General features: G+C 35.5%; 1 protein-coding gene across 1 annotated transcript in view; it reads right to left on the bottom strand.

Moving 5' to 3' along the window:
- Positions 1-7,633: 7,633 nt before the first annotated feature.
- Cenpc (centromere protein C) overlaps positions 7,634-25,595 on the bottom strand; it is a 61,273-nt gene continuing 43,311 nt past the window's right edge. The window contains exons 13-19 of the mRNA XM_005392837.2: positions 20,459-20,518; positions 18,494-18,598; positions 17,604-17,732; positions 16,892-16,987; positions 14,776-14,930; positions 9,303-9,393; positions 7,634-7,863 (exon numbers count right to left, since the gene is read on the bottom strand). Coding sequence (XP_005392894.1) covers positions 7,793-7,863; positions 9,303-9,393; positions 14,776-14,930; positions 16,892-16,987; positions 17,604-17,732; positions 18,494-18,598; positions 20,459-20,518 — 707 coding nt within the window. The 3' untranslated portion in view covers positions 7,634-7,792. The remainder of the gene's footprint in view (positions 7,864-9,302; positions 9,394-14,775; positions 14,931-16,891; positions 16,988-17,603; positions 17,733-18,493; positions 18,599-20,458; positions 20,519-25,595) is intronic.

The following is a 25,595-nucleotide window of genomic DNA, read 5'->3' as shown; positions in this document are numbered from 1 at the left end:
CAACTAGAGGTCATACTTATATGTGAAATAAATCAGACCCACATGTGTAAACATAGTATTGTCTTATTGTAAGAACCTGAAAAGTAAATAAAACCTAAAATGTACAATAGATATTATGAAATTGAAAGAAATTGCTCAAAGGAAGGAACTGGGATGAGGGAAAGGAGCAAAAGGAAGAAGGGGAAAAAATATGTATGTATATAGAAGGAAGCTGGGATAATTGTACTGCTGATGTCCAGTGGTTTATTGAAAGGAAGAGTTAATGCTTTAATTTTTTTTTATCAATGTTGCATGCTTATTTCTGGTAATCTGAACAACTAATTTTAGGACAATATGCAATATCACAACTGCTGGTGAATTCCTACCATTTTGTTTGGTGAAGCTCTGTATCATTTCTAGTGGGTTTCTTTAATATAGCTTTTATTCTCTTTAACGGTTTGATCAATCTTGCATTCTTACATCTGGTAATTTGAGCAACTTCACTGAAGGTAACAATTTGTAATATAACAACCACTGTTAATTCCTATCATTTTGTTTTGAAACCCTGTATCATTTTTATTGTTTTTGCTGTTTTGTTTTTGTCTATGTTGTTGTTACTTATTTTTTTATTCTCTTTATAAAAATGACAGTGGAGTAGAGGTAGTGAAATATTACAAAATGTTGATGCCAAAGAAGCTGTACACCTAGTATCAAGTGAAACTATCTTACCGAAATAAAGTTAAGATACATTACTAGAAATTTTTAAAAATCAATGAAAATGTTATTAATATGTAAGAAATATCACAGTTCTTTGTGCTGAAAGGAAAAATACCAGATGCGAAGTGAAACACAAGAAGAAAAACACCAAAGACAACAAAAAACTTTATTAATAATACATTTTAATTTTAAAATATGAATTCAAAGCAAAACTAAAACACATAGTAGTTTGGATATATACACGTACAAAATTAGAAACATGCATGTTATATACAACAATAAGTAGGAAAAAGAAATCAGGCTATGTTGATGCAAAGCTGCTTTATTTTATGAAAAGTAAGTAGTAAACTGATGGATGTCAGGAAAAATTAGAGACAAATATAGGAATCTCTGAAGCCACCACTAAAAATAAAAACTGAAAAAGATCAAAATCCAGAAGAGTTAAATTTAAAACTTTTTTTAAATTGTGTAACCCAATATAGGTTTAAGGAATGAACAAAAGAGGACAAAAATCCACAAGAAATTTAAAAAACAGAGAACAAAATGGCAGATATGATTGTAATCATACCAATATTTACATTAAATGGGAATGGATTAAACACTCCAATCACAAGCCATGATTGTTAGACTATACTAAAAAAAGATGTATACGTTTTCTACCAAACATATTTTTAATGACCCAATAAACAGAAAAAGGTAATCCAACAGTGACAACAAGACAGCTGGTGTCCATAGTAATAGCAGAAAGAATACACATTAAAATAAGAAATATTATTGAGGCACATTTCATGATTAAAGGGGTCAACAGAGCAAGAAGATGTAATAATAAATACCATATACAAACAGTAACAGAAAATATTTAATGCAAAAAGAAATATTACATGGAATGAAGGGTACTGATATTCCTGTACCAGTAACAGAATAAACACACAAAAAAATCAGTAAGGATACAGAATATTTAGAATACTACTAATCTGTTACAACAGACATACAATATTCCATCCCACACAGAATACGTGATTCCAATACACATGAAATGCTCTCCAAGATACAAACAACACAGTGTGCATCAATAAATAACCTCAATAAATGTATAAAAGACTGAAATTATACCACTGTTCTCTGGCCACAGAGGCTGGCAAACTACAAGAAAAATCCAGTTCACTGTGTTGAATAAAGAGGTTTTTGGAACATAAACTTGCCTATTCATTTACCCATTGTCTCTGGCCACGTTCATGCTATTAATGCATAACTGTACAGCTCTGAATGAACACATCAGTATAGATAAAAATATTAAAATTGCAAGAAAATAATGGGGAGTTCTCCAGTGGGATTTTTAAATCTACACATCAAAATACATTACTGGTCAATAAGATATCACAAGAAAATTAGAAAATATCTAGAATTAAACAAAAATGTGGCATAGTAAAGATATAACAGTATTTACAAAGGAACTCTGCAGCTCTGTACATCTGAGTTAGAAATGACAAAAAATTCTAAAAAGAACTAGAAATAGAAAACTAATCTACATATTTATATATAATACAATCAAACCACTTTATACATGAATGGAAATCAAGCCAATGCTATATTTAGCCCTATGAAATGCATTAACAAACTCATCACAAAGAGAAATAATCCTCCATGTTTTACGAGATATTACAAAATAATTTTTAAAAGCATTTAGAAACACCTTATATCTCATACCTAATTCCTCCTAAGACCAACCTCCCAAACTAGCATTTAAAATGTATTTAATTGTTGTTACAGCTTGTCTAGATGTCCCCCCAAAGCCTCAGGTGGCCATAAGTAGTGCTCTTCAGAGGTGGCTGGATCTAGGAAGTGATGCAAGGATTAAGTGTGTGTTTACTAAATTATTTCAGACAGGTCTGGAATAGCTCTGGGTAGTTTAAGGGTGCCCCACACTGAGTGTTACTAATACTCACCACAGGGGTGGTAGCCTGGATAGCATACAAGGGATAGAGAGGGCTGCTGCGGTCCCTGCTTGTTTCTTGCTGCTGCTTCACTACTTCACTGCTTTGCTGCCTTTTGCCCACCATGAACTTTCTCCTCTGGGATGCCCTTCTGCCAAGCCCCTGACTTGGAGCCAGCTGACTATGGACTGAAACCTCCACACAACAAGCCACAATAAACCTTTCCTCCTTTAAATTTGGGTGCTGGGCATTTCATCTCAGCAGAGAAAAGCAATTAAGACAATTGTGAAATGAGACCTGAAAAACTGCTGGCCTCAGAATAATTTACCATAAAACATCAACTTATTTAAAGTTGACAGTAATTACAGCATGAATCTATACTGGCCCAAAATGAAAAATACTTTCTAGCTCAGTTTTATTTACTGAAACATTTCATTTTTAATATTAAAATGGGGAAGGCCATGTGCAGAAAACAATGACAGAAGATACCATTTCCAGCAGCAAATACAAATAGAAACATAACGGGGAAAAAGTGCTTAATAGTACTTGAACAGATTCATATGCACACAAACATGAGCAAGAAATTCAACTGACAATGTAGCCAGGAACTGCAGTGTTACAGGTGAAAAACCAAGGAATATCAAAGATTGCCTGCAAACCACCAGAAGTTAGAAACAGAAAAAGAAGACTCTTCTGCAGGTTTCCAAAACATCACTGCCTGACATCTTGATTTCGGAGAGTAAAAACTCTCCAGAACTGAGGCAGTAAGTTTCTACTGCTTTACATTCAGTTTGTAACATTTTGTCACAGCTGCCCTAGGAAACTAATAGATGTTCAGCTACCACAGTTCTGTATTACCATGTAATGATCAATGATTTAAAACTAGTATTTGGGAAACATTGTTTAGATGAACCAACATTAATCAACTCTCTTTTGACAAAGGCATGTATGTTTGTGATGGAAGCAGTGATTTTGGTACCCTTTACCCGTAATTAAAATATTATCATTTTCCTTGGTGGCCATGACACGCTGCCTCATGACAGGCCCAAAGTTGACAGAGCACAGCAATCATGGACTGAAACCTCCAAAACACATAGGCTGAGACCAAACATGGCTGACTACAGGATAAGCAGCATCAGACAAGAGATTCACTGAAAGTACAGGTACTCTGATGTGGAGAAGGTATTTATACTCTAAAGCAGAAAATGAACCTGAAAGATGATCCATGCAGATCAAACCAAGTATCTGGATCACTGAAAGGGGAAATGGTGCCGGCACAGCTGGTCTGCACCAACCCCACCCCTGCTTCTCCGGGGAGCAGCCACCATGTATGCCCAATAGCCTCATAGAATGAACTAGTGCTGCAGAGTGCAGACTCTGGGACAGAATCTTGTGTATTGCCTTCTCCCCACCCCCAACCCCAAACTCTGGGGAACACTACATCCCTGCAGTATCCTCTCAGGTGCTCAATCAAGTGCTCGATGTGGAGAGGGAAGCCCTCCCCAACCCAAGTAGAGAGGATTATAAAGAAACTGTGCCTACCTGCCTGCACCAGGGTCCCACCATGGATCACGTCTATTAGCAGGGTAGGGTGCGACTGATCAGTTCACTGAGTGAGCTGTCCCTGTTTCCATAAAGACCAGAGAAACCTGAACGAGCAGGTAATCCCAAACAGTGATCATCTTCATTCTCAGGAATGAGGAACGAGGCTTTATCCCAAGGCTGAGAACCATGGCATTCTGCTTGCTGGCTGGAAAGGTGAATTCTTGACACCGGGTGGACAGATTGTGCTATAGACCAAAGATTACAGCTAAAAACGTCCAATACAGCCTGCCTCAAGGTGGGATCAAAGAAAACTTACACCCTCACCACAGATAGAGGAGGAATAGTGTGGCTGTACATGAACAGAACACAACTGAAGCATGAAGGAAACCATGTACATACTCAAGCTTTATGGTACAGTGGACATGTGGAGACTGCATGTTTGTTCTCTTGGAGTGTTTGATCTGGTTCCCCCTGGAGCTTTATTTTTGTAACTTTCCATTTTTTACACTTTGATATAGTATTTCCTTTCTCTTCTATTCCTTTTCCTCAATACTACCTTCTGTACCAATATTATTTTTTTTGCTAGTTTCTTCCACTTTTTAAATTGAACATTTTTTCTTATACACTGTTCTTTCAGTCTTTCCTATCTTCTCATATTAACCCTTCTATCCTCTATATCTTACTTTTTGCTCTTCTTTTCTTTACCAGGTCATGCGCCCTCCCTTACCTCTTCTCTACCTTACAGGCAGAGAACAAATACATCAACACGTTCTCACCTCACAGCTTCCCTCAATCCAAAATTACTTCCTTTCTCCTTCCTCCTGCCCCTACAAATATCAAAATCCTCAACACTTCCCATTACTCTAAATACAAAAAGCCTCCAACAGAGTCTGCCCCCCTAATTTTACATATTAATGCTATCTACCTCTCTTCCTAATGACTTATAGCCCTCTTTCACTCTTCTCCTTCATATCCCAGAGTCACTGCTAAAAGCAATAGAGACCAGTGGTGGTGAACCTATGGCATGCGTGTTCTCTTTTTAAGACAAGAGATGTTAATGTAGGAGTTGTTTCTAAACGAAAACCTCAGTATTCAGGTTTAATTGCAGTACTGGTACTTTATGATAAATAAATGGCTTTTTACCTGCAGTTTGGGTACTTGTCTCTACAGACTGTAAAGGTTGAATGTATAAACAAGGTTGAACACATGTAAGTGATGTCTGATTGGATCTGTTGACGTTTCAACCAGTAGTAATTCTCTTATCACAACACAAGGACAGTGTCAAAAACATTATATAGGTAGAGGGGTGAACACTATCTTTGTACAAAAAGAAAAAGCCAGGAACACATCTCTCTTCAGTCTACTTTGACCTTAACCACCAGCACTAAAAAACCAAAACCAAAAATAAAAAATCCAAGAGATTGAGAGAGAGCTAGAGAGATAGAGAGAATGAGAGAGAGGGGAACATGGGAAAACAAGGCAACAAATCCCAAGAACTCCCAACTACAGCACTAGGCATGGTGGTACATACATGCCTGCAATCCCAGCACTTGGGAGGCTGAGGCAGAAGGACTGCTCTGAGTTTGTGATCAGTCTGACTACAAGGTGAGTTCAAGGCCAGCCTGAACTATAAGACAAGACACTCTTGGAAAAAAAAGAATTTCTGACTCTCACAAGGCAGGTCCAGGGGACACTGATGGAAAGGTAGTGGGGCTTTACAAGTATATTGAAGAAAAGGTAAAGAAATTTAGCAAGTTCAAAAAGGACATTATCCAAAGGTTCAGTACGGGAGAAACAAAAAATTGGAAGAACAAACCAAAAAAGGTCAAAACATGGGTAACAAATTTATCAGATATACCTGCCCAGGAAAAGGTGACAGAGAAACAAAAACTTGCATGTAATCCATAAATTACAGAAATGACCAACTTTGAAAGGGTTTCAGAAATCAAGGACAAAATGGTACATTACAAATTACTTGGGGGGGCTGGGGATTTAGCTCAGTGGCAAAAGCGCCTGCCTGGCATGCACAAGGTTGTGAGTTCGGTTCCCGGTACCGGAGAAAACCAAAAAAAAAAAAAACAAATTACTCGGAGAAGCTTTAAAAACAGTAAGGAAACAAGGTAAAGCAATCCAGCAGCTACCAGATGATGCTAAGAAGACCAACCTAAGGCTAACTGGAGTTAAGAAAAGCTAAAAGATAGCACACATGGAACAAGAAAATCTGTTTAGAGAAATCGTAACAGAAGACTGTCCAAGTATGAGGAAAGATTTCAACATACAGCTAAGTGAGACTTACAGAATTCCAACAATGCTGAAAAAAGAAGCTCGCCAAGACATACATTATTCAAAATTCCAGATGTCTAAGGAGAAAACAAAGCAGAGTATGGTAATGTACATCTCTAATTCCAGCACTGGTGAGATTGAGGCAGGGGGATCACCATGAGTTCAATCCTAGCCAGAACTGTACAGTGAGACCCCATCTTAAGAGATGAGACGAGACAGAACTAATAGGGAACCAGTAGAGAAACAGAGGAGAAAAAGCAATCCTGGGCAACAACAGCAAAACAAAAAAATCACAATCCTGGACTTCCAAGTTATACTGCGCAAGCACAGTGATAATACAGCACAGGACTGGCACTGAAACAGACACGCGGATCAGTGAAACAGAATGAAGATGCAGAAACAACCCCAAGGCATTTAGCCATCTGGTCTTTGATAAGGGGCCAAAAACACACACTGGAGGAAAGATAGCCTCTTCAAAATCAATATGGGAAAACTGGCTATGCACATGCAGAAGACTGAAGCTAGATCCACAATCTCTCACCACATACTCAACTAAAATCAAAATGGATCAATGATCTAAATTTTAAAACAGAAACAACGTACTGAAAGATTAGGTAAAAATCTTGAAGTCACAGGAATAGTCAAAGACTTTCTGGACAGAACCCAATGACACAATAATACCAAGAATCAACAAATAAAATCATATCAAATTATAAACATCTGCACAGCAAAGGAAACAACCAACAGTATGAAGAGACAAGCTACAGGATATGAAAAAAATCTGCCAGCTATACCTTGAAGAGAGGACTACATGTTAGGGGAAAAGAACAAAAAGGATGAAAGATATGTCATGTACCCTAAATGAATGTAGCCAATACATACTGCAAACATGAACTAAAAAATGTAACAATAATGAAGGAAATGGAAAGGATCTAAAAACAGGGGAGGGTGGAAAGTAGAAAGGGAAAGGAGAATAAAAAGAATCAAGACTGGGAAGCTGAGGCAGGAGGATCACCACAAGTTCAAAGGCAGCCTGAACTACACAGTGACACACTGTCTCAAAAAACAACACAAAGCATCAAGATACAGTATGTTGAGTATATGCACTTACTTCTTAAAATGTAATATCACGTACAACAAACATGTTGTAGTTATAAAAAAAAAAACAAGCTCCAGAGAAACTGGATATAATTTTTATTTAAAAATACTGCATATAGTTACAAAAGTAAATGTCCCAACTATACAAATTGTTTTGCATAGTGTGTGTGTGTATACACACACACACACACATATATATATACACACCCACCCCTATTTAAACTTGCCTCGTCGTTTCACCTCTTTATTTGAGTAAAAAGAAGTATACTTTCCTCATTCAGGAGATTTTTGATGTTGTAATAATTCCCTAAGAAAAAATAAATAAAATTATTTCCATAGAAGTCATTTCTTTTTGAGCAGTCATCATCTGACAGTTATAATATATAACACAAAATAAAAATTCACTTAATTCAAAGTAACTCTTACTAGAGAGGGATGTAGCTCAGTGGCATAAGCACTTGCGTGGCAAGCCTGAGGTCATGAGTTTGATTCCTGGCACCAAAAAAAAAAATATCCAAAGTAACTTGTACTTAACTCCACAAACTCAAAAGATCAAGAGTTAACTACCACCTACTGAACCAGATATAGCTTAAAAGATTATAAAATTTTATACTGTTCTGTAACAAATGCATAGAATGCAGGAAAAGAAAATCTCCTTCTGAAAGCTATCTATATGACATGTTTGGAATTGTTGCAGACTCTCCTAAATCAGATATATATGCTTCTTTCATATATGATGAAGTATAAAAGGTACAGGTTAAATAAAATTTTAAAACCTCTTAATTTTAAAATGGAGATGGTAGGCATGGTGGTATATGCCTGTTAACTCAGTACTCAGGAGGCTGAGGCAGGAGGATCAATGAGAGTTCAAGGCACTACACAGTGAATTCAAAGCTAGCCTGCACTACAAAGCAAGGCCCAGCCTCAAAAAACCAAAAGTAAATAAATAAATGAATAAATAAATAAATAAATAAAAGGCAAATGGTGCTATTAACAATAAAGTAATAAATAATAGCAAAAGTGAAATACAGATGGACAGCATTACATATGGTAGGTTTTTATCATTAAGAATTATTATTGTGATTTTCTATACATTTGAATTTGATAAACTTAACCAGGTTAAAAGAGTATGCACAACAGTGTTAGCACACACTAAGAACTATACAAACAGTTACTACTGTCTCCCACCTTCAGGGTTTAAGCCTCACAAATGTAAAGATTTTTATTGTGTTTTATTCACTTATTCATCCCTCTTAGAGTAAACCTTTGCCATAGTAAACTCTTACTAATATTTGTTGAATGAATAAATTATTTCCAATGACTTGTATGTTCTTCAGTATATGTTTTGCATCTTTAAAATACTCCACCAAAAAGAGTTTTGCCTATATAATATCTTAGAGATGATATAATGGAAATATAGCCTGGAATGCAATATACCATCTAGTCTTTTATATTCAATAGTAAATGAATCTTAGTTTTCATGTATAAAATCATTAATACCTAAGAGACTAGGTACTGGGCTGGGGATATAGCTCAGTGGCACAAGCACCTGCCTGGCAAGCACAAAGTTCTGAGTTCAATCCCCAGTACCACAAAAAAAAAAAAAAAAGAACCTAGGTACCAAACTGTGTTGGTATTGGTCATATCATACTTTGTTTTAACCACTGTAGCTTCCATTTTCATGGTACATGTAAGTAATTATACTATTTTAACTATGTGAAGTAAAATGTCTACAGTTATTCTTACCTGAAGGAACATAGAATGAATCCCCAGTAGTTATTGTATAAGGTGTTTCATGTAAAGTACACAAAAGATCACCAACATTAACATAAAAAACCTATAAAATTAAAAATAAAAATCTCATTTCCAATTGAACTACAAATATACTCCAAAAATTCTTCAAGGAAATGCTGTAAGTAGAACAGTAACTTCCCATAGTATCAGCGTACTTATCTCCAGAACCTGTAAACATATGATACATTACCCAGCAAAGAGGACACTGAGATAGGGAATTTATTCTAAATTTCGCCAATGTGTCCTATATAAACATAAGAGTCCTTAAAAATAAAGAACTTTCTCCTAGAAGCAGAAAAATTCGGCAGAAAAGTAAGTCAGAAGAATCTGAAACACAAACACAGACTTTCACTATAAATACTAGTAAAGATAGGGGATAATAAGCCGAGGAACATGAGCTATTTCTAGAATTTAAGAAGGACATCCTGATTAACAGCTACTGATCAAATGAGAACCTCATGCTTACAACCTCATGGAACCAAATTCTGTCAACCAAATAATAAAAGTACAAGAAGTAAGTAGCAGGTTTATCCTCTAAATTGCCAGAGAAGAATACAGGCGGCCTGTATCTTGACTCCATTGCTAAACATAAGGGAAATGCAACTCAAAATCAAAATGACATCACCTCACCCTAGTAAAAAAAAATTATCAAAAGGACTGAAGATAGCAAATGTTGGCCAGGATGCAGAGAAAAGAGAATCCTCCACACTGTTGGTAAGAACGTAAGTTAGTATAACCATTATGGAAAACAGTATGGGAGTTCTTCAAAAATTAAAAGTAGATCCACTGTAAGATCCAGCAATCCCGCAATTGGGTATATATCCAAAGAAAATGAAATCAGTACTCCCATCTTCACTGGAACACTACTAGAATAGCCAAGAAATTTAATCAAGAAAATATAATTGTACCATGGAATCTGCCAACATTTAAAAAAAATGAAATCCTGTCATATGTGGTATTGTGAATAAAACCAGAGACCATTGTGATAAATACAATAGACCATGCACATGCTCACACTCATTTTTTAAAATGCTGATCTCATCAAAGTTGAGAGCGGAATGGTGGTTACCAAAGGTAGTAGAGTAGGAGGTCATAAAGTTGGTGAATGTATATTAAATTACATTTAGATAAAAGAATACTATTTTCATTGGCATACTGCTGCACGAGGTTGCTACAGTTAACAATGAGGTATTATGCCTCTCAGAAAGTTAGAAGAAAGGTTCTGGATGGTTTTAATCATTAAAGAAAGGATGAGTCTGGCGTGGTAGTATACTCCTATAATCCCAGCATTCTGAGGCTCAGGCAGGAGGATTGCTGAGAGGCCACTCTACGCTACACAGTGAGTTCAAGGCCAGTCTCAACTACAGTGAGATCCCGTCTCACCAAAAAAAGAAAAAAAAAAAAAAAGAAGAAAAACAATGAACTTTTGAGGAAATGTTTTATATGATTTAAACATTATGCAACATGTATTGAATTGCCCCATTAATATATATCATTTTAATGTACAATTTTTGTCTTTGTTAAAATTTAATAAAAAGGCATTATTTAAATATATTTAACTGTACAAAAAAGATTCTGAAACACACAGAAATAGAATAAATGATAAAGTACCATGCATACTGAACACCAAACACCTGCCCAATCCATAGCCTACTTCTATTCCTTATTCTGAAATAAAACCCAGGATAACTCATTTAAAAATATTTCAGGATATACTGAAATATTAAGTGTTTTAAAATATATAACCATACTGTTATCACACCTAAAAATAAATTCATATTTAATAACCAGTATTCAAATTTCTGTGTCTTTTTTTTTTTTTGGTACCAGGAATCCAACTCAGAACCTCACACTTGCCAGATGCTGAGCTATACCCCTAGCCCTTCTAACTGTGTCGTAAATGTCGTATTTTCAAGGGTTTATTTGTATAAGGATCCAAATAAAAGCCACACATGGTGACTGGTTACGTCTCTAATCAATAGTAGGAGGCTAAATCAGGAGCAGCTTCTGGAGATATATCTGACTGTCGCGACTGGAGTGGTACTAGAGAGTAGAGCCAGGGAAGCTTCTAAGTACCCTACAATGAAAACGACAGTCATGCTGCAAGGAAAATTATCTAGTGCAAACCTTAACACAATGGATACACAAGTTCTCACTGGTTCTCAACTTCATACAGTTTGTTTATTGAACAAAGCAATTTATCATAAAAATCTTCACACAGCTGCATCTTGCTCATTATATAGCCAAGTAAAATTCTGTATCGTGTATAAACTGGTAGTTTGGTCTACAGCATGATCAAATTTAGGTTCTGACTTTATATTTTTAAAGAAATACAATAAACAAAACTACCAGTTGCACAGTGTTGTACTTTTCCATTAGGAACCCCAAGCTGGTTGCGTTCTTTTTAGATATTAACAGCCACTGATGCTCAATGCCTATCTAATAAGTCACCAAGGGTTGCAAATTGGCCACAGCTCAATTCTAACATTCCTTCATTCATTGCCTTGAGTATTTTATCAATTTTTTTTCTTTTTCTTCCCCAGGGGCGTGCACCACTCCTGGAGATAAGGCAACACCAGGTAGGTACATGAAGTGGAAGGAGCAAGCTCCTATTCCATCTCCCAGCTCCAAAAGTCCATTTAATATACTGTCCTCATATAGAGGACGTTTCAAATATTAAACTGGTAAGAACAGATACTACACTTGATCTTAGCCAAAAGGCCGAGAAGCAATTTTTTTTTTTTTTTCTTTTTTGAGACAGGGTCTCACTGTGTAGTTCAGGCTGGGTAGCCCAGGCTGGCCTCAAGGCAGTGGTGATCCTCCTGCCTCAACCTCCCGAGTGCTGGGATTATACGTATGTGCCACCATGCCCAGGGATCCAGAATACTTTTTTAACAAGAACAAATTTCTTATCTATTATTTAATCAACTTATTTCTCCAAAAAATTGCTTTCTATGAGTGGCTTGCTGCTACTTCTTTGCTTTTTGAGTTTTGGATCATTATCTAATTTTGAAATTATTTCTAACCTTTGTTTTTGGGGATTTTTTTTCCTCTCCCTAAAATTCTTACATTGGCATATTTATTTTTCTGTTCTCCACATCTTTTAACTTTTATATTTTCTATTTCTTAATTTCTTTTTGTTGTCTTCTGAGAAAGTTCCACAGTCAGCTCTCAGACTTAATGTGTTACCTATCTGGTTTGGTTGATTTGACTGGGGGTAGGTATACTAGGGACACAACTCAGGGTTTCTGCTCAGGTGCTCTGCCTGGAAGCTTCCCCACCCTCTCTGTGGTTTAAGACATCTACTACTGCTACTCTTTCTCATACGGATTCTCCAGCACTGTTTTAACAACAGTTACTGCCCAGTGCCAGTTCTCTGGTTTGCCCCTTGCCATTTTTTTCAGAACCATGTAAACATGCTTCATGTTTTTTAAAAAGTAAAAATATTCCTCTATTAAAACAAACACTTTAATTTTTATTAGAAAAAGGACTATTTAGAAGGAACCAAAATGAGCTACAACTACCTGATAAAATATTTTTTCTACATTTTCATGTTTTTGTCATTTACATCCTACAATTCTCCAAAAAACAGATTTTTTTTATCTTGCACACTTGCTTTAATGTTATCCCAAAGATATAATATGGCTAATCTTCAAAATAATGTGCTTAAAATAATTTTAAAATGTTCAAAACAGTGCCTGGAGCATATAAGGGCCATATAACTTCATTGTTTCATACAGTATATTTAATCCATTATTAAAATAAAAATATAAAATTTCCTTCTTGCAGTACATTACTTATTCCTAATTTTTACAATTATGTTACTTACACTCAATGTTACAATTAAATACAATTTCCTTCCTAAATCTTAAATTATTATCCTAGGAAAAATTTCTAGAAATGGCTTGCATAGCTCACAGGGTATGCTTGTTTTTCTAATAATTTCTACTAACTTGGTAATTATAAAGTAGCATCTGTTTTTAAATGTAGATCCCTTTGAATATTAGTCAGGTTAATTGTTTTCAAATATTTTATTATTAAAATTTCCTTTTCAAGAATAAAGGCATTAGAGTTTAACGGTTAACTGCTACTATTTCAGTTGTGACTTGTCATATTTATCTTCATCATTATTTTCTTATTTTACAGGGACTATTGCTTTATTTGTTTTTGTTTTTGTTTTTTTGGGTTTTCTCCCGGTACCAGGAACCAAACTCACGACCTTGCGCTTGCCAGGCAGGCGCTTTTGCCGCTGAGCTAAATCCCCAGCCCGGGACTATTGCTTTAAAAATGTGATTTTTACTCTTTCAGTAAAACCTGGGGCTCTACAACAATCTACAAGATTAGATGCATGAAGCTGGATGTGGTGGTGCATGACTATAATCCCAGTGCTTGGAAGGCAGGAGGATTGCTGGCAGTTCAAGGCCAGTCTAAATTACATAATGATTTCAAGGCCAGTCTGAACTACATACAGAGACCCTATCTCAAAAAAACAAATCAAACAAACAAAACAAAATATAAAAAGATGAGACATAAATATTTTAAATTACTTAAATTAGGACTCTACTTATACTGATGTAGTAATAAATTACTTTATTCTACGTGCCTTTTCCTTTGCTTGCCTCAATATGTCCTTCTCTGTTAATATAAACTCAAGAGTTTCATGAATTTTTCCTCCCTTTTGGGCTTACTTTAATTTTCTTATTAAAAAGAATTACTTTGAATGCAATGTTTTAATAACTTAGGATTTCAGGTTCCTGAAATGTCACATACTTAATGAACAATGTCTCTTAGTTATGACATTTTAAAATGATGGCACAATGTTAAACATCCACAAAATTTAATGTTTTTTGATTTTACAGCTTTCAAGTTTATTTTACATACACACACACTCCCAAACCAATGCTGTAGAGACACAGTGTATATCTCCAGTGGGGGATGAAACAGGGAGAGAGACTGCACGACTCACCTTAAATCCCATGATAACTGTAGTCAGTAACGTTACTTAGTACTTATTAAAGCTACTGTTAATCCTGACTTTACCACTAACTCTTTCAGTGATTGCTGAAGTCTCTGAACTTGTTTCTCAAACTACATGATGTAAGGAATTAGACCTAATCTCTATAATCATTTTTCAGTTCTAAAATTCTAATGCTCTGTTTGCAAGCTTATATTCTAGGATTCCTTTACGTAAAAACTATTGCTTAAACCTCTGAATCTCAAGACTACAGTGTTATGCATAAAAAGGGTTCTTTTAAAGAAACTTTGGTTGGTTGCCTTTGGTTGGTTAAGCTCAGTTAACAAAAAACAATTTCTTTGCAGTTCTGTAAGAGGATTTCATTACTGAGGGAATAACATTTTAATGCCTCATCAATCCAACAAATCAGAGTGGTACTAGAGCAAAACATACACAGAGAAATATACTCACCAGTATATCTTCACCAACATGTTGCTTTCCCTTTTCTTCATAGGGTCCTAATATCAACTTCCCAGTAGAAAAAAAAGGTGTATCCAATGTCTTATACACTTTCAACTCGCCATGCTCAACAAAAAATTGGTATGTATCTCGCGGCCTTATAAGATCTAAGGAAAATACAGTAATATAAAAATAAAGCAACATATTCAATGATATAACACATGTGAACATATATAAAATAAAGAGTGGTTCTTAGAAATTGCTTCAGACAATTGATATTGGAGCTGGGATGCCAGAGATGGTATGGTGCCTCTTTGCTGCAAACTGTACAATCTTACTGAAGTTACTTAAGCTCTCTCTGTATCAAATTTTCTTTCCTTAAAAATAAGTAACAGCTAATCTTCTGTGTTAAAGAGTTACTGTGAATACCAAGCAGTTAATGTGTATAAACTAAAATCAGTCTGACACAAAGCACTGTTATAATCTTAGCATAACAATTTAAGAGCATTACTTCTATTGTGGCTAAGATAGAAAATAAGATTAGCTGAGACACAAGAAAGAATTTCATGTCTCTGCCATCTTGTTTAGTAAAGCTCTGTATCGTTTCTAATTTTTTTTATTATTTTTTATTCTCTCTAATGGTTTGATCAGTCTTGCATTCTTACATCCGGTAATTTGAACAACTTTGCTGAAAATAACAATATGTAATATAATAACCACTGTTAATTCCTATCATTTTATTTTGAAACCCTGTATCATTTTTATTGTTTTTGTACTTTTTTTTGTCCATGTTTTATTATTTTGTTATTTTTTTTTATTCTCTTTAAAATTAAAAAAAAAAAAGATGCTGGTAAAATTTTTTTTTTAAAGTCTAACATAGCCCACAATACAAATGAGAATAGATTATTTTCTACTTGCTTTCTTATGATTAAATAACAAGATTTTTATTTATGAGGTAAAGCTACAAAAAAGTAGAGTTCTGTCAGAAATCACGATCTCACTTTCAAACAAACTCTTATTTATAGACCTTTCTAGACCTTTAACTGTCAGCTTCTAACTCCATTTTGCTGGATACCTGGAAATGTTCATTATTTCACAGATACAGGGCATAGAAAAATGCACAGATTTTTTAAACAGACAAAAAGTTAATTCCTAACAACACCCACACTTTTTTTTAAACTGGTACAGTAATGTTTTTACACTAAACAAAACTCTATACTTCTACCTTTATCACCAGAAAAATAATCACAATAAAGAAGTAACTTTGCTATCCAGCTGTAGTGGTGCATGCCTGTAATCCAAGCATTGAAGAGGCTGAGGCAGGAGGATTGCTGTGAGTTTAAGGCCAGCCTGGACTACATAGCAAAAGCCCATCTCAAAAGAAAAAGGAAGGAAATAAGGAAGGAAGGGAGGAAGGGTAAGCTTTGCTAAGATGTTAAGATGTCATATGGAACCTATTTCATAGCCAAAATTTTAAGTGAGAATACTATTACAGTCTTCCTGGTTTGACCTATATGTCCTTTCAGACAATCCTGAGTAGTGACTAGAAGAGTCCTCAGAAATGTTAAGGTAGTTACATATTTGCTGTATGTAAATACTGCCCAGTTGTTTAATATGTAAGGATAATCCAAATTCTCACCCCCCCAATCCATTTTTTGCCCTTCTATGGCCTTCTAGAAACTAATGTTTAATACCTATGAAAGCCATGGAGAGGCTTCTAGGACCTGAGAATCTGTAAGCAAAGAAAACTGCTTAAGCCCTGCCTCCGATCCCAGTCTGGCCCACAGTAAGAGTGTATCTCGGGTTTTGCCAGCTAACTTGCTAGAATTCCCCATAGACAACCCCTACCCTCACATGTCCTCCTGACCTAAGCAAGCCTAGATCCTTTTGCGGAGACACTTCTAATGGTAATGGCAGCATCTGTAATCCAAAGGACTACAGTATGTCCAAAATACGTCCCTGTAGGCTATCTGCCATCAATACTCCCCCAGAGTCATTTTCACACAGGCCATTGACTGGAATGGGATGTTAGTGATGAAAAAGCTGGAGAAAGAGAAAGATCAGTTATCAAGCCAACAGTTTGTTCTCTCAGTTGTTGTTAATTTTTCAACATCATTCCTGATCTTACCCATGAGAATAATCTCTCTTGTTTCTGGATCCTTTACTTGCGTTGGCTGGAAAGGATCTCCCAGGGGTATATCGCAATTTACCACTAATCTACTTTCTGCAAAAGAAATACCAATGAAATACAAACCACTTAAAAGTCTTCTCAATCATAAAAAAAGCTCACTACAAAATACAGCTACAAGTTGTAGAAGAAAACTGTGAGGGACTTAACAGTCTCTTCTCGTTTATATACAATCAATAAACAAATTTTAATTCAAAAACACAATGTAACACAGAAGCAAACACCCTAAACTTCCTATTTTCTACAGGGCCATTACTACATGTCAACTCTTAAACTCTTGCATCATCGAAAGAGTAAACAGTGCTCTACATACTCCCTAAGAGAGCTGGAACTATGCAATAAACTGGAGGAAGAATTCATTAAAATGTCAATTATAAGCACAGTTCAGGCAAGAAGTTTCTTTTACCTGACCTTGAGTAATTTACTAAAAAGAAAATAATTTATACAACACTAGTAACCATTTTTTAAAAAGAATAAAATTAACTTACTTTTAAAACTTGAAAGGAAATGCACATTAAAAAGTAAATTTTACCTATAGTATTATGTCTGCAGTTTTTAGAGCTAAATCTCAAACGCTGCAAATGGCTTCCTTTAAAAGTACCGTGTTATTTAAAATGAAATCTAAAAGTTACTTTCAGGAATGAGTTCATACTTCTTTCAACGTTATCGAGACAGATCCTTTTCCTATTATGTATTTTGTTGACTTTTTCCACATTTCCTTTTGCCTTCCTTTTAGATGTTACTGTTTCTGGTGATAGTATTCCCCCAATCACAAATCCTCCTGAAATATAACAAGAAAGATAAAACACATCTGGGAAAGTAAAAAAAAAACTCAAGTACATGTCATATAACCCTAACCCTAACCCTAACTCAAAGTAGCAAAGAAAATATTATTCTTACCACATTCTATAGCTAGTAATTCAAGTAACACAAATAAAAAACAATTTCATTTGTATTTCTATCATTTTAAATCTGGAACTGAAAAAAATATGATTGAATGATCTGTTACTTGCTTGAAATCAAGTCATCAGTGGAGGGTTTTTTAAAAAAAGGCAAATGCATAATGAAGTATAAGTAGTGTAAGCCACACGTGAGTGCTCTTTGGTTTAGCTACATCCATCAAAGGCCAGGAAATGACTTTAAGAGAATACTATACTCTTTTCTTGCTTAACTTCTCTCACTGTAGGAAAATATGAGAAAATTGTTGGTAAGAAAAATGAAGGAGAGTAATTTTCTCATATTGTAACCTAATCTTCATTTTATCCAATTAGAAGCCTTGTCAGATAATATTAAAATAACAATACAAGGCCACACAGTCACACAGCTACCAAAGAGGGCAGGCGGAAAGAAAATCAGTATCTCCACAGCAATCAGACAAAGCTGGATTTGAATCTATTCTTATCACATTTTTGGGGAGTGACGACTAAATGAAGGCATATATGTAAATGTGTAAGATAGTGCCTAGTATATGGCAAGCATTGATAAGTTATAGCAATCATTATTTTTTAACTAACAGACATTATAGTGTAAATTAGATTTTACCTGATGGTGTTTCTTGATAATCTACTCTCTCTCCTCGCCAGTATTCCAAAGGTTTTGAACGTATTCTCTTGGTCCTGCGAACACCTGGTGTGTTGGAGGGTAATACTGTGCAAAGATTTCAGATGAAAATGTACATATGTAAATGTTTAGTTGGGTAAGATTTAGTAGTAGAAAGATACTTTCAGAAAATGAGTTACCTTTTAGAACATGAATGTTTACATACAAAAAACTAGAAAAATGTGTACTAATAATAAAAAGGAAAACCTGGGCCTCTAGATTGGCAAATACATGAAATTTGATAATACCCAGGGCTGATAACGTTAGAAATACCTCTTCTTACATGAACAATGCTAAGTTCCATATATTAAATACTTTATCGAATTCCAATGTCCTTACCTATTTTCTGCTTGCTAGTGCTATCTGATCTGAAAATGGTTTATTAAAATCTCCACTCTAATTACATGGTTTAATAAAAACCTTCTTGCCTTTTCTACTCATTCTTTTCTTAGTGAATGTTAAATGCTAAGTTGTTTGGCGCACAAGAGCACAATTTTTCTATCTTCTTCATAAGTTGCTCACTTCATCATTACATATCCATCATTATTATGTTCATCAGTTTTAATCTTAAATTTCACTCTACTTTGGCTAATAGTAAAACTGCTCTTTCTGGAGTTTACAGTAGCCCATTTAATTCTTTAATTATAAACATGTGGTTTTTAATAAACATTGATTTATATTACTTAACTAAATCCAAAGTCTCTAGCTTATTAGAGGAATTCAGTCCATTCCCACTTATTGAGTGTAACAACATGCTTCTCTTTGATTCCATCTCACTTTATATTTATTATTTTACATCTAGGAGTCTTCCTTCTCTTCACTTTTATTGGCTGAATGACCATTTGTTCTCCAGTCTCTTCGTCATTTCAAAGATTTCTGTTTTTCATTCTAATATTGGTTACTTTTCTACTCTGACACTCAAAAACTAAACTCTCATTTCTCCATGATTATGTCAAAGTGACAGCCCTGAGAATGGGGATATAGCCCAGTGGTAAAAGCATATGCCAGGATGTGCAAGGTCCTAGGTCCAATCATCAGCACATGCACACACACAAAAGCCCTTATTGAGCCACCTGATCTTTCCTCTGCATTTAGACCACCTTCATTTCACTCCCTTATCCTTCTACTTTCCTCCTCCCATACCAAGTTTTAAGTACTCTACAGATTCCAAGGTATTATTCCAAAAATCCTTACTTAAACACTTACAAAATTTTAAACATATTAGCAGCATGTGGTAGACATACTCTAAAGTAGTATAAGCTTCTCACTGGAGTGCAGGTAGGACCATGAACTTCATTCTAATCAAGAAACTATGTCAATGGTAGTGGTATCACTTCTGTGCTTAACATCATTCTACACAGTTTTCTAGATCACATAGAAAGCCACTAACAGGTCGCACAAATGTAGAAGCCCCTCTGAAACTTGACTGGCAAGTGCCTTTCGATGAACTACAGATTGTTAACACCCACGTGGATCTTTTCATGGGTTCCAGTGCTCGAAGTGTTGCCTACTTACCATTCTAGGTATTTAGAGCTCTGGTTAGGAGTGACCTGGATGAAAGTGGAAAAAGATGTACATACATCTAGCAGCTCTATTTTCCTTGAGATAATTCTCTACCCTAACATGTTTGCTCAGGTGAGATTTACCATGGTGCACAGCAAAAGGACTGTAAGTGGACCAAAAACTGACTTGGTGTGAAATTCAATTTACTGTGAAATAAATTTTTAAGAACTAAGCACAAAACTTTACATATATAATTTTAATTCACCTATCAATTAATTCAAATAATATTATTCCCTCTACTGAAAAAAATTAAAATTTAAAAACAGATTTAACAGCATTTGCCTCAATGGAAATATTACAAGAAAAAATATTACAAGAAAAAATATAAATTAGTTAATTCTTTACCTAATTTGTAATGCATGTTATTCCTTGGTGCCACTTTGCATCCTTTTACTCTTGAGTTGTCTGTGAAATGCAAAAGATGGTATCATGATCAGTAGCTATTAATCCCATGCTGACTTAAAAGTTGTTACTTGCTCAACTTCAGTAAAAGTGTTTTAAATAATATTTGGCCTGACAGTATGTTTTTTAAACACAATTTAAAAAACAGTAATAACAACATAGACAAAAACAAAACAAAGCAAAAACAATAAAAATGTGCAAAGAAATAAAAACTAAGGAAAAACAGTGTAACATTTCTCTAGAATTTGCTGTAAGAAACATATTTAAAAAGCATATTAAACATATTTAAAGAGCATATTAAACATATTTGTTAAAAAAAAAAAAAAAAGAGCAGCCAAGTTTTCCATTGCCCAGGCATGGGGGAAATAAGTCACTGTAGATAAAAATTCAGGGTATAATAATTAATACGTTAGTAACCTACGATCAATCAGCAACTTTCTCCTTGAAGTTCTAAAACAGTATAAATGTGCTTAATTTATTAGCAGTGTGCCAGAGCTCAGGGGTTCTCAATTTTATGTGTTGTACAAAGCATTAAAGACAGCTGTGATACGCTTCTTTTGCTTCCTGTGCACAAGTGCTCTTTATCAAAAAGCAGTATCTTAAAGTATTTCCTTCTTGAATCTTTACTGGCCTTAGTGATTTGCCTGAGTAATAGAATCTAACAAAAATGACTTTCCGGTCCTTCCAAGGCTAAATCCTAAATCCTAGTAAGATATGTGTGTCCCAGTGAGGATCTCCCTTTGGAGGAAGACAACAGCAATATATGAAAACTGACAACTTAAGACTGACATGCTGTGATGATCAAAGATACTATCTATAGAAGGGAAGAAGCTAACTTGGACATCCAGTCAGACTAGTTAGTACTGCAGCCTTCATCTAACTATAAAATTATAAAAGCACCCTAAAAGCACCTAGCCAAATCAAGTCAATGTACAGAACCATACAAGACTAACCAATATACTCATATTAAACCAGTAAGTTCTGGGCAGGTCAGTTATATAGGAGTATGTAATTAGAACCTCTCCTGTCCATGCACCAGTCATGTTGCATGTAATATGTTCATTTTCCCAAAAGCTGGTCTGAATTTTCATCATATTCTCACAGGAGACTACGGAAGCAAAACACTGTGAAGAATGACTGAACTAAATACTTTATAAAGTTGCTGGATTGGAAGAAAACCTGGAAATCATAAAATCAAATTCCTCTCTCAAAAATACATAAATCTGTAAAGAATTACTGTAGATAGTAGTTGCCTAGGCCTGGAGAGAAGGGAACGAAAAGCAGCTGCTGAAAGGTGTTAGGTTTATTTTCTCTAGTTACATATTTCTTTGGGGTGGTGATATAAGAATGTTCTAAACTCACTGTGGTGAAGAATGCACACCACAGACTTGTACACTATCATAAACATGTTAACTGTGTATCAGTTGATCTCAATACAGCTGTTATACCCTCTACCCCATAATCCAATATCCTATGCAGTCTCCATTTCAATAACTACAGGTCTCATCTTCGTTGAAAACTTTCCCACAGCAGGGGACCTTGGAGGTAGCTGGTGGAGTTCAGAAGGAACCAAACAAATAAGAAAACACACTAAGGATGAGAGCCAGTTTTCTTATTATTAAGAATAGCGTTACAGGGCTGGGGATTTAGCTCAGCGGCAAAGCGCCTGCCTGGCAAGCGCAAGGTCATGAGTTCGGTTCCCGGTACCGGAGAAAAACCAAAAAAAACAAAAGAAAAAAGGAATAGCGTTACACAATTGGAAAAGAAGTCTGTGTTGGACTGGGACTACAGGCATTAATGTGAATTCATGGTTGTAAATTTCAATACAGAAATGGATATAGAGGCCCATATAACATATAGGGTGTGTTTGTATGTGTCTATATCCTATCTCTGTCAATCAGAAGAGCCTTGAAGCAAGAATACTCTGCTAACAAGAAGCACTGAGTACCCAGATCTGGGATTTTAAATGCCATCTTCCAATAAAAAGAACCAGATTTCTTAAGAGAAATACTTTATTCCAGAAGTGGGGCGGGAAAAGTAATCTGGAACATTTTTATGCCCCCCGGCAAGATAATATTCATAGAATGACAGAATCACAACAAAAGCACATATGGTCTGGTTGAAAAGAACCCCCAATGGTCAGCTCTGTGAACAGTTTGAATGAGAATGCATGATAGTTAGATTATAATCCCATAAAATATGAACCCTGTCATCCAAACAAACATATATAAATAAATAAGTAATCAACACATAGGGAAGGGTGGGAAACTATTTCTTACAGTAGACTGCCATCTAATTAATGGAGAAGAAAGTAAGAAAAGAGAAAATAATTTAGTACCATCATTAGTGGCTGATGATTTAAGTGGGAGTCTTCAACAGATGCTAAGGTTGGTGAAGCAAGGTTTGATAAGGAACACACTATACTGTTGAAATAGTATCAGAGTGTCACTCCACAAAAATTATGAAAGAAAAGAGGTATTTATTTAATGATGCTGGCAATTAAACCAAGGTCTTTCAAATGTAGGGTTTTTGTTGTTGTTTGTATTCCTTAAAAATGTCAAGGTTATGTTAGTTAGGAAAAGACTAAAGAAATGTTCCATATTGAAGGAAATGCATAGTTAAATGCAATCTATGATTTAGGACTGGATCTTGGATCACAGAAGTAAAGGAACTGCTGGTGAGATTTAAATGGACTCTGAATAGGTAACAGTTCTCTACTCATGTTCATTCCTGATATGAAAAGCTAGAGGCTGGTCATGTCCTTGCCTTGCTGAAATATTTTGGGAGGTATTTAAGAGAAAATAACACATAATAACTGCAACTTGCTCTCAAATGTTTCAGAAAAGGATGAATGATAAAACACATGCGAAGAGAGAGACAGACTAGACAAGGGGAACAGAACGAAGTTTGCAGAACCTGAATGAAGAGGATATAGGAGTTCTGTGTATCTGAAATTATTAAAAAATAATTTTTTTAGCCACATGCTGTGGTGCATGAATGTAATCTCAGCATTCAGGAGCGTTAAGCAGGAGGATCATAAGTTCAAAGCCAGCCTGGGCTACACAATGAGTTCAAGACCAGCCTGAACTACTAAAGTAAAGACCCTGTCTCAAAAAACGGTAATTTTTAAAAGCAATCAATACCAACAACTCCTGAATTTCAAGATTAAAGAATCCCACTACACTTGAAGATGACAGAAAATAGGTTATCTATAAAGGAAAAAGGAAATTAGATGGACTTCAAGTTTCTACTCATAAGCATTAAGTACAAAGAAGCAAAAATAAAGGAAAAGAGATCATGACTCAACATTATTTTCTACTGAATAATGGTTTGGTGTATTAAAAAAAAAAAGATTCTGAGTCCTTGCTAGCACATGAGTATGTCTACTAACCTTAAAAAGAATACATATTTGTTGGCAATAAATGTATATATGACATTTAGCAAGTAAAAAAAATAGCAATTTAGTCATGCTGTTTCTAAGCCACTTTCAGTTCTCTTAATAAGTTTAAAGGACGAAAAACATAAGAAAACCAACCAAAAAAGTACAGGTCATAATATTATTTGGTAAGACAGACTACAGGGTAAAAAGCATTTATTGGAACAAGAAAAATTTGAACAAAGCAGGAGCACTGCAATGTACACAAGATTTAAATGGCAGGAAAACCAAACGGACAGTTGCAGTGGATTTTACTTTAGCTCTAACAATCCCTAACAGATCTCAAGTCAAAAGGAAGGATTCCCATCAGAGGAATATTAAGCTTGGCATGTCCAAATCCACATATCTGTTCTTTTCCCCCAAAGTGTGCTCCTTCCCTAACACTCTCCAAATCAGGTAACGACAATGCCACTTCTTAAGCTACCCCTGGCACCTCTTTATCCTACACTCCACAACTCATTCATCAGGAATCCCGCTGACTCTACCTTTAAAAATTCCTAAAACTTGGGCCAAGGATGGTGCCACATGCCTGTAATCCCAGCACCAGGAAGGCTGAGGCGGGAGGATTGCTGTGAGTTTGAGTCCAGCCTGGACTACATAGGGAGAGACCGTGTCTCAAAAAAAAGAAAAAAAAAGAAAGAAAAAAATTCCCTAAAACTCACCACCGCTCTCTCCATCTTTTACTGTTATCAACCTGGTCGAAGCCACTAGCTCCCACTACAACTATACCAAGGTCTCATCAAGTAATCTCCCTGCTTCAAAACTTCACTTGCTCTCTCAACCCTTATTAATCCACTCCTAGCAGTAGCTGCAGTGATTCTGTTAATATAAGTTAGATTGCTTCTTATCTCTGCTCAAAATCCTCCAATGGCTTCTCATGTCTCTTAGCAAAGCCAAACTCCTTACAACAGCCCCTGAACCCTACAGTGATTCTGTACCTCTGCGGCGACATCTCCTGTACTCTCCTTGTCTTCCTCTGCCCAAGGACCTGGCCAACTTGGTGTTCCTTGCCCAGGACAGGCTATTATCACATCAGAACCTTTTCCCTTAATCTTTCCTCCAGGACCCTATTTACTCAGACAGCTACTGGTTTACTTTCTCAGCTAATTCATATCTTCACTCAAATGATCAACTCTTCACTGAGGGCCCCTTGCCCATCAACCAAAACATACAACCTCCAATTTTTCCCCCAACCCCGTTTTGTCGTCCTATGCTCAACACTCAACAGATCAAAAACTATACTCTTTATACTGTCATCCTGCCCCTTCCAGAAAGCGAGCTCTAGGAGAGGCACAACACTCTGCCACATGTACCCAATGCCATATTCCTAACTCCTAAAGAATACATAATAGTATTCAAAAATATCCCACAAATATTTAAGACTTCAAAGTATATCCAAAAAATACATCCACATACATGATCAACAAAATAATGAGCAGGTATATATTTTCTAAGTACAAAACATTCTCTTTTTTAAAGTTTCTATGGAAAAATTATAAAAACTAACTAGCTAATGCTAGAACATGAACACAGACACACACACACACACACACACACAAACTTAGTATGTTCAGGCAATTAAAAAATACAGGCAAAGTTCTCCAGAACAATAAAATGAAACTGGAAAGTATTAATAAAAGAACA

The sequence above is a fragment of the Chinchilla lanigera genome, unplaced genomic scaffold (genome assembly GCF_000276665.1).
Source record: "Chinchilla lanigera isolate Chin_1 unplaced genomic scaffold, ChiLan1.0 scaffold00046, whole genome shotgun sequence".
Lineage (NCBI taxonomy): Eukaryota > Metazoa > Chordata > Mammalia > Rodentia > Chinchillidae > Chinchilla > Chinchilla lanigera.
The sequence above is the reverse complement of the archived record's forward strand: the minus strand, read 5'-3'. Positions and strand labels throughout refer to the sequence as shown.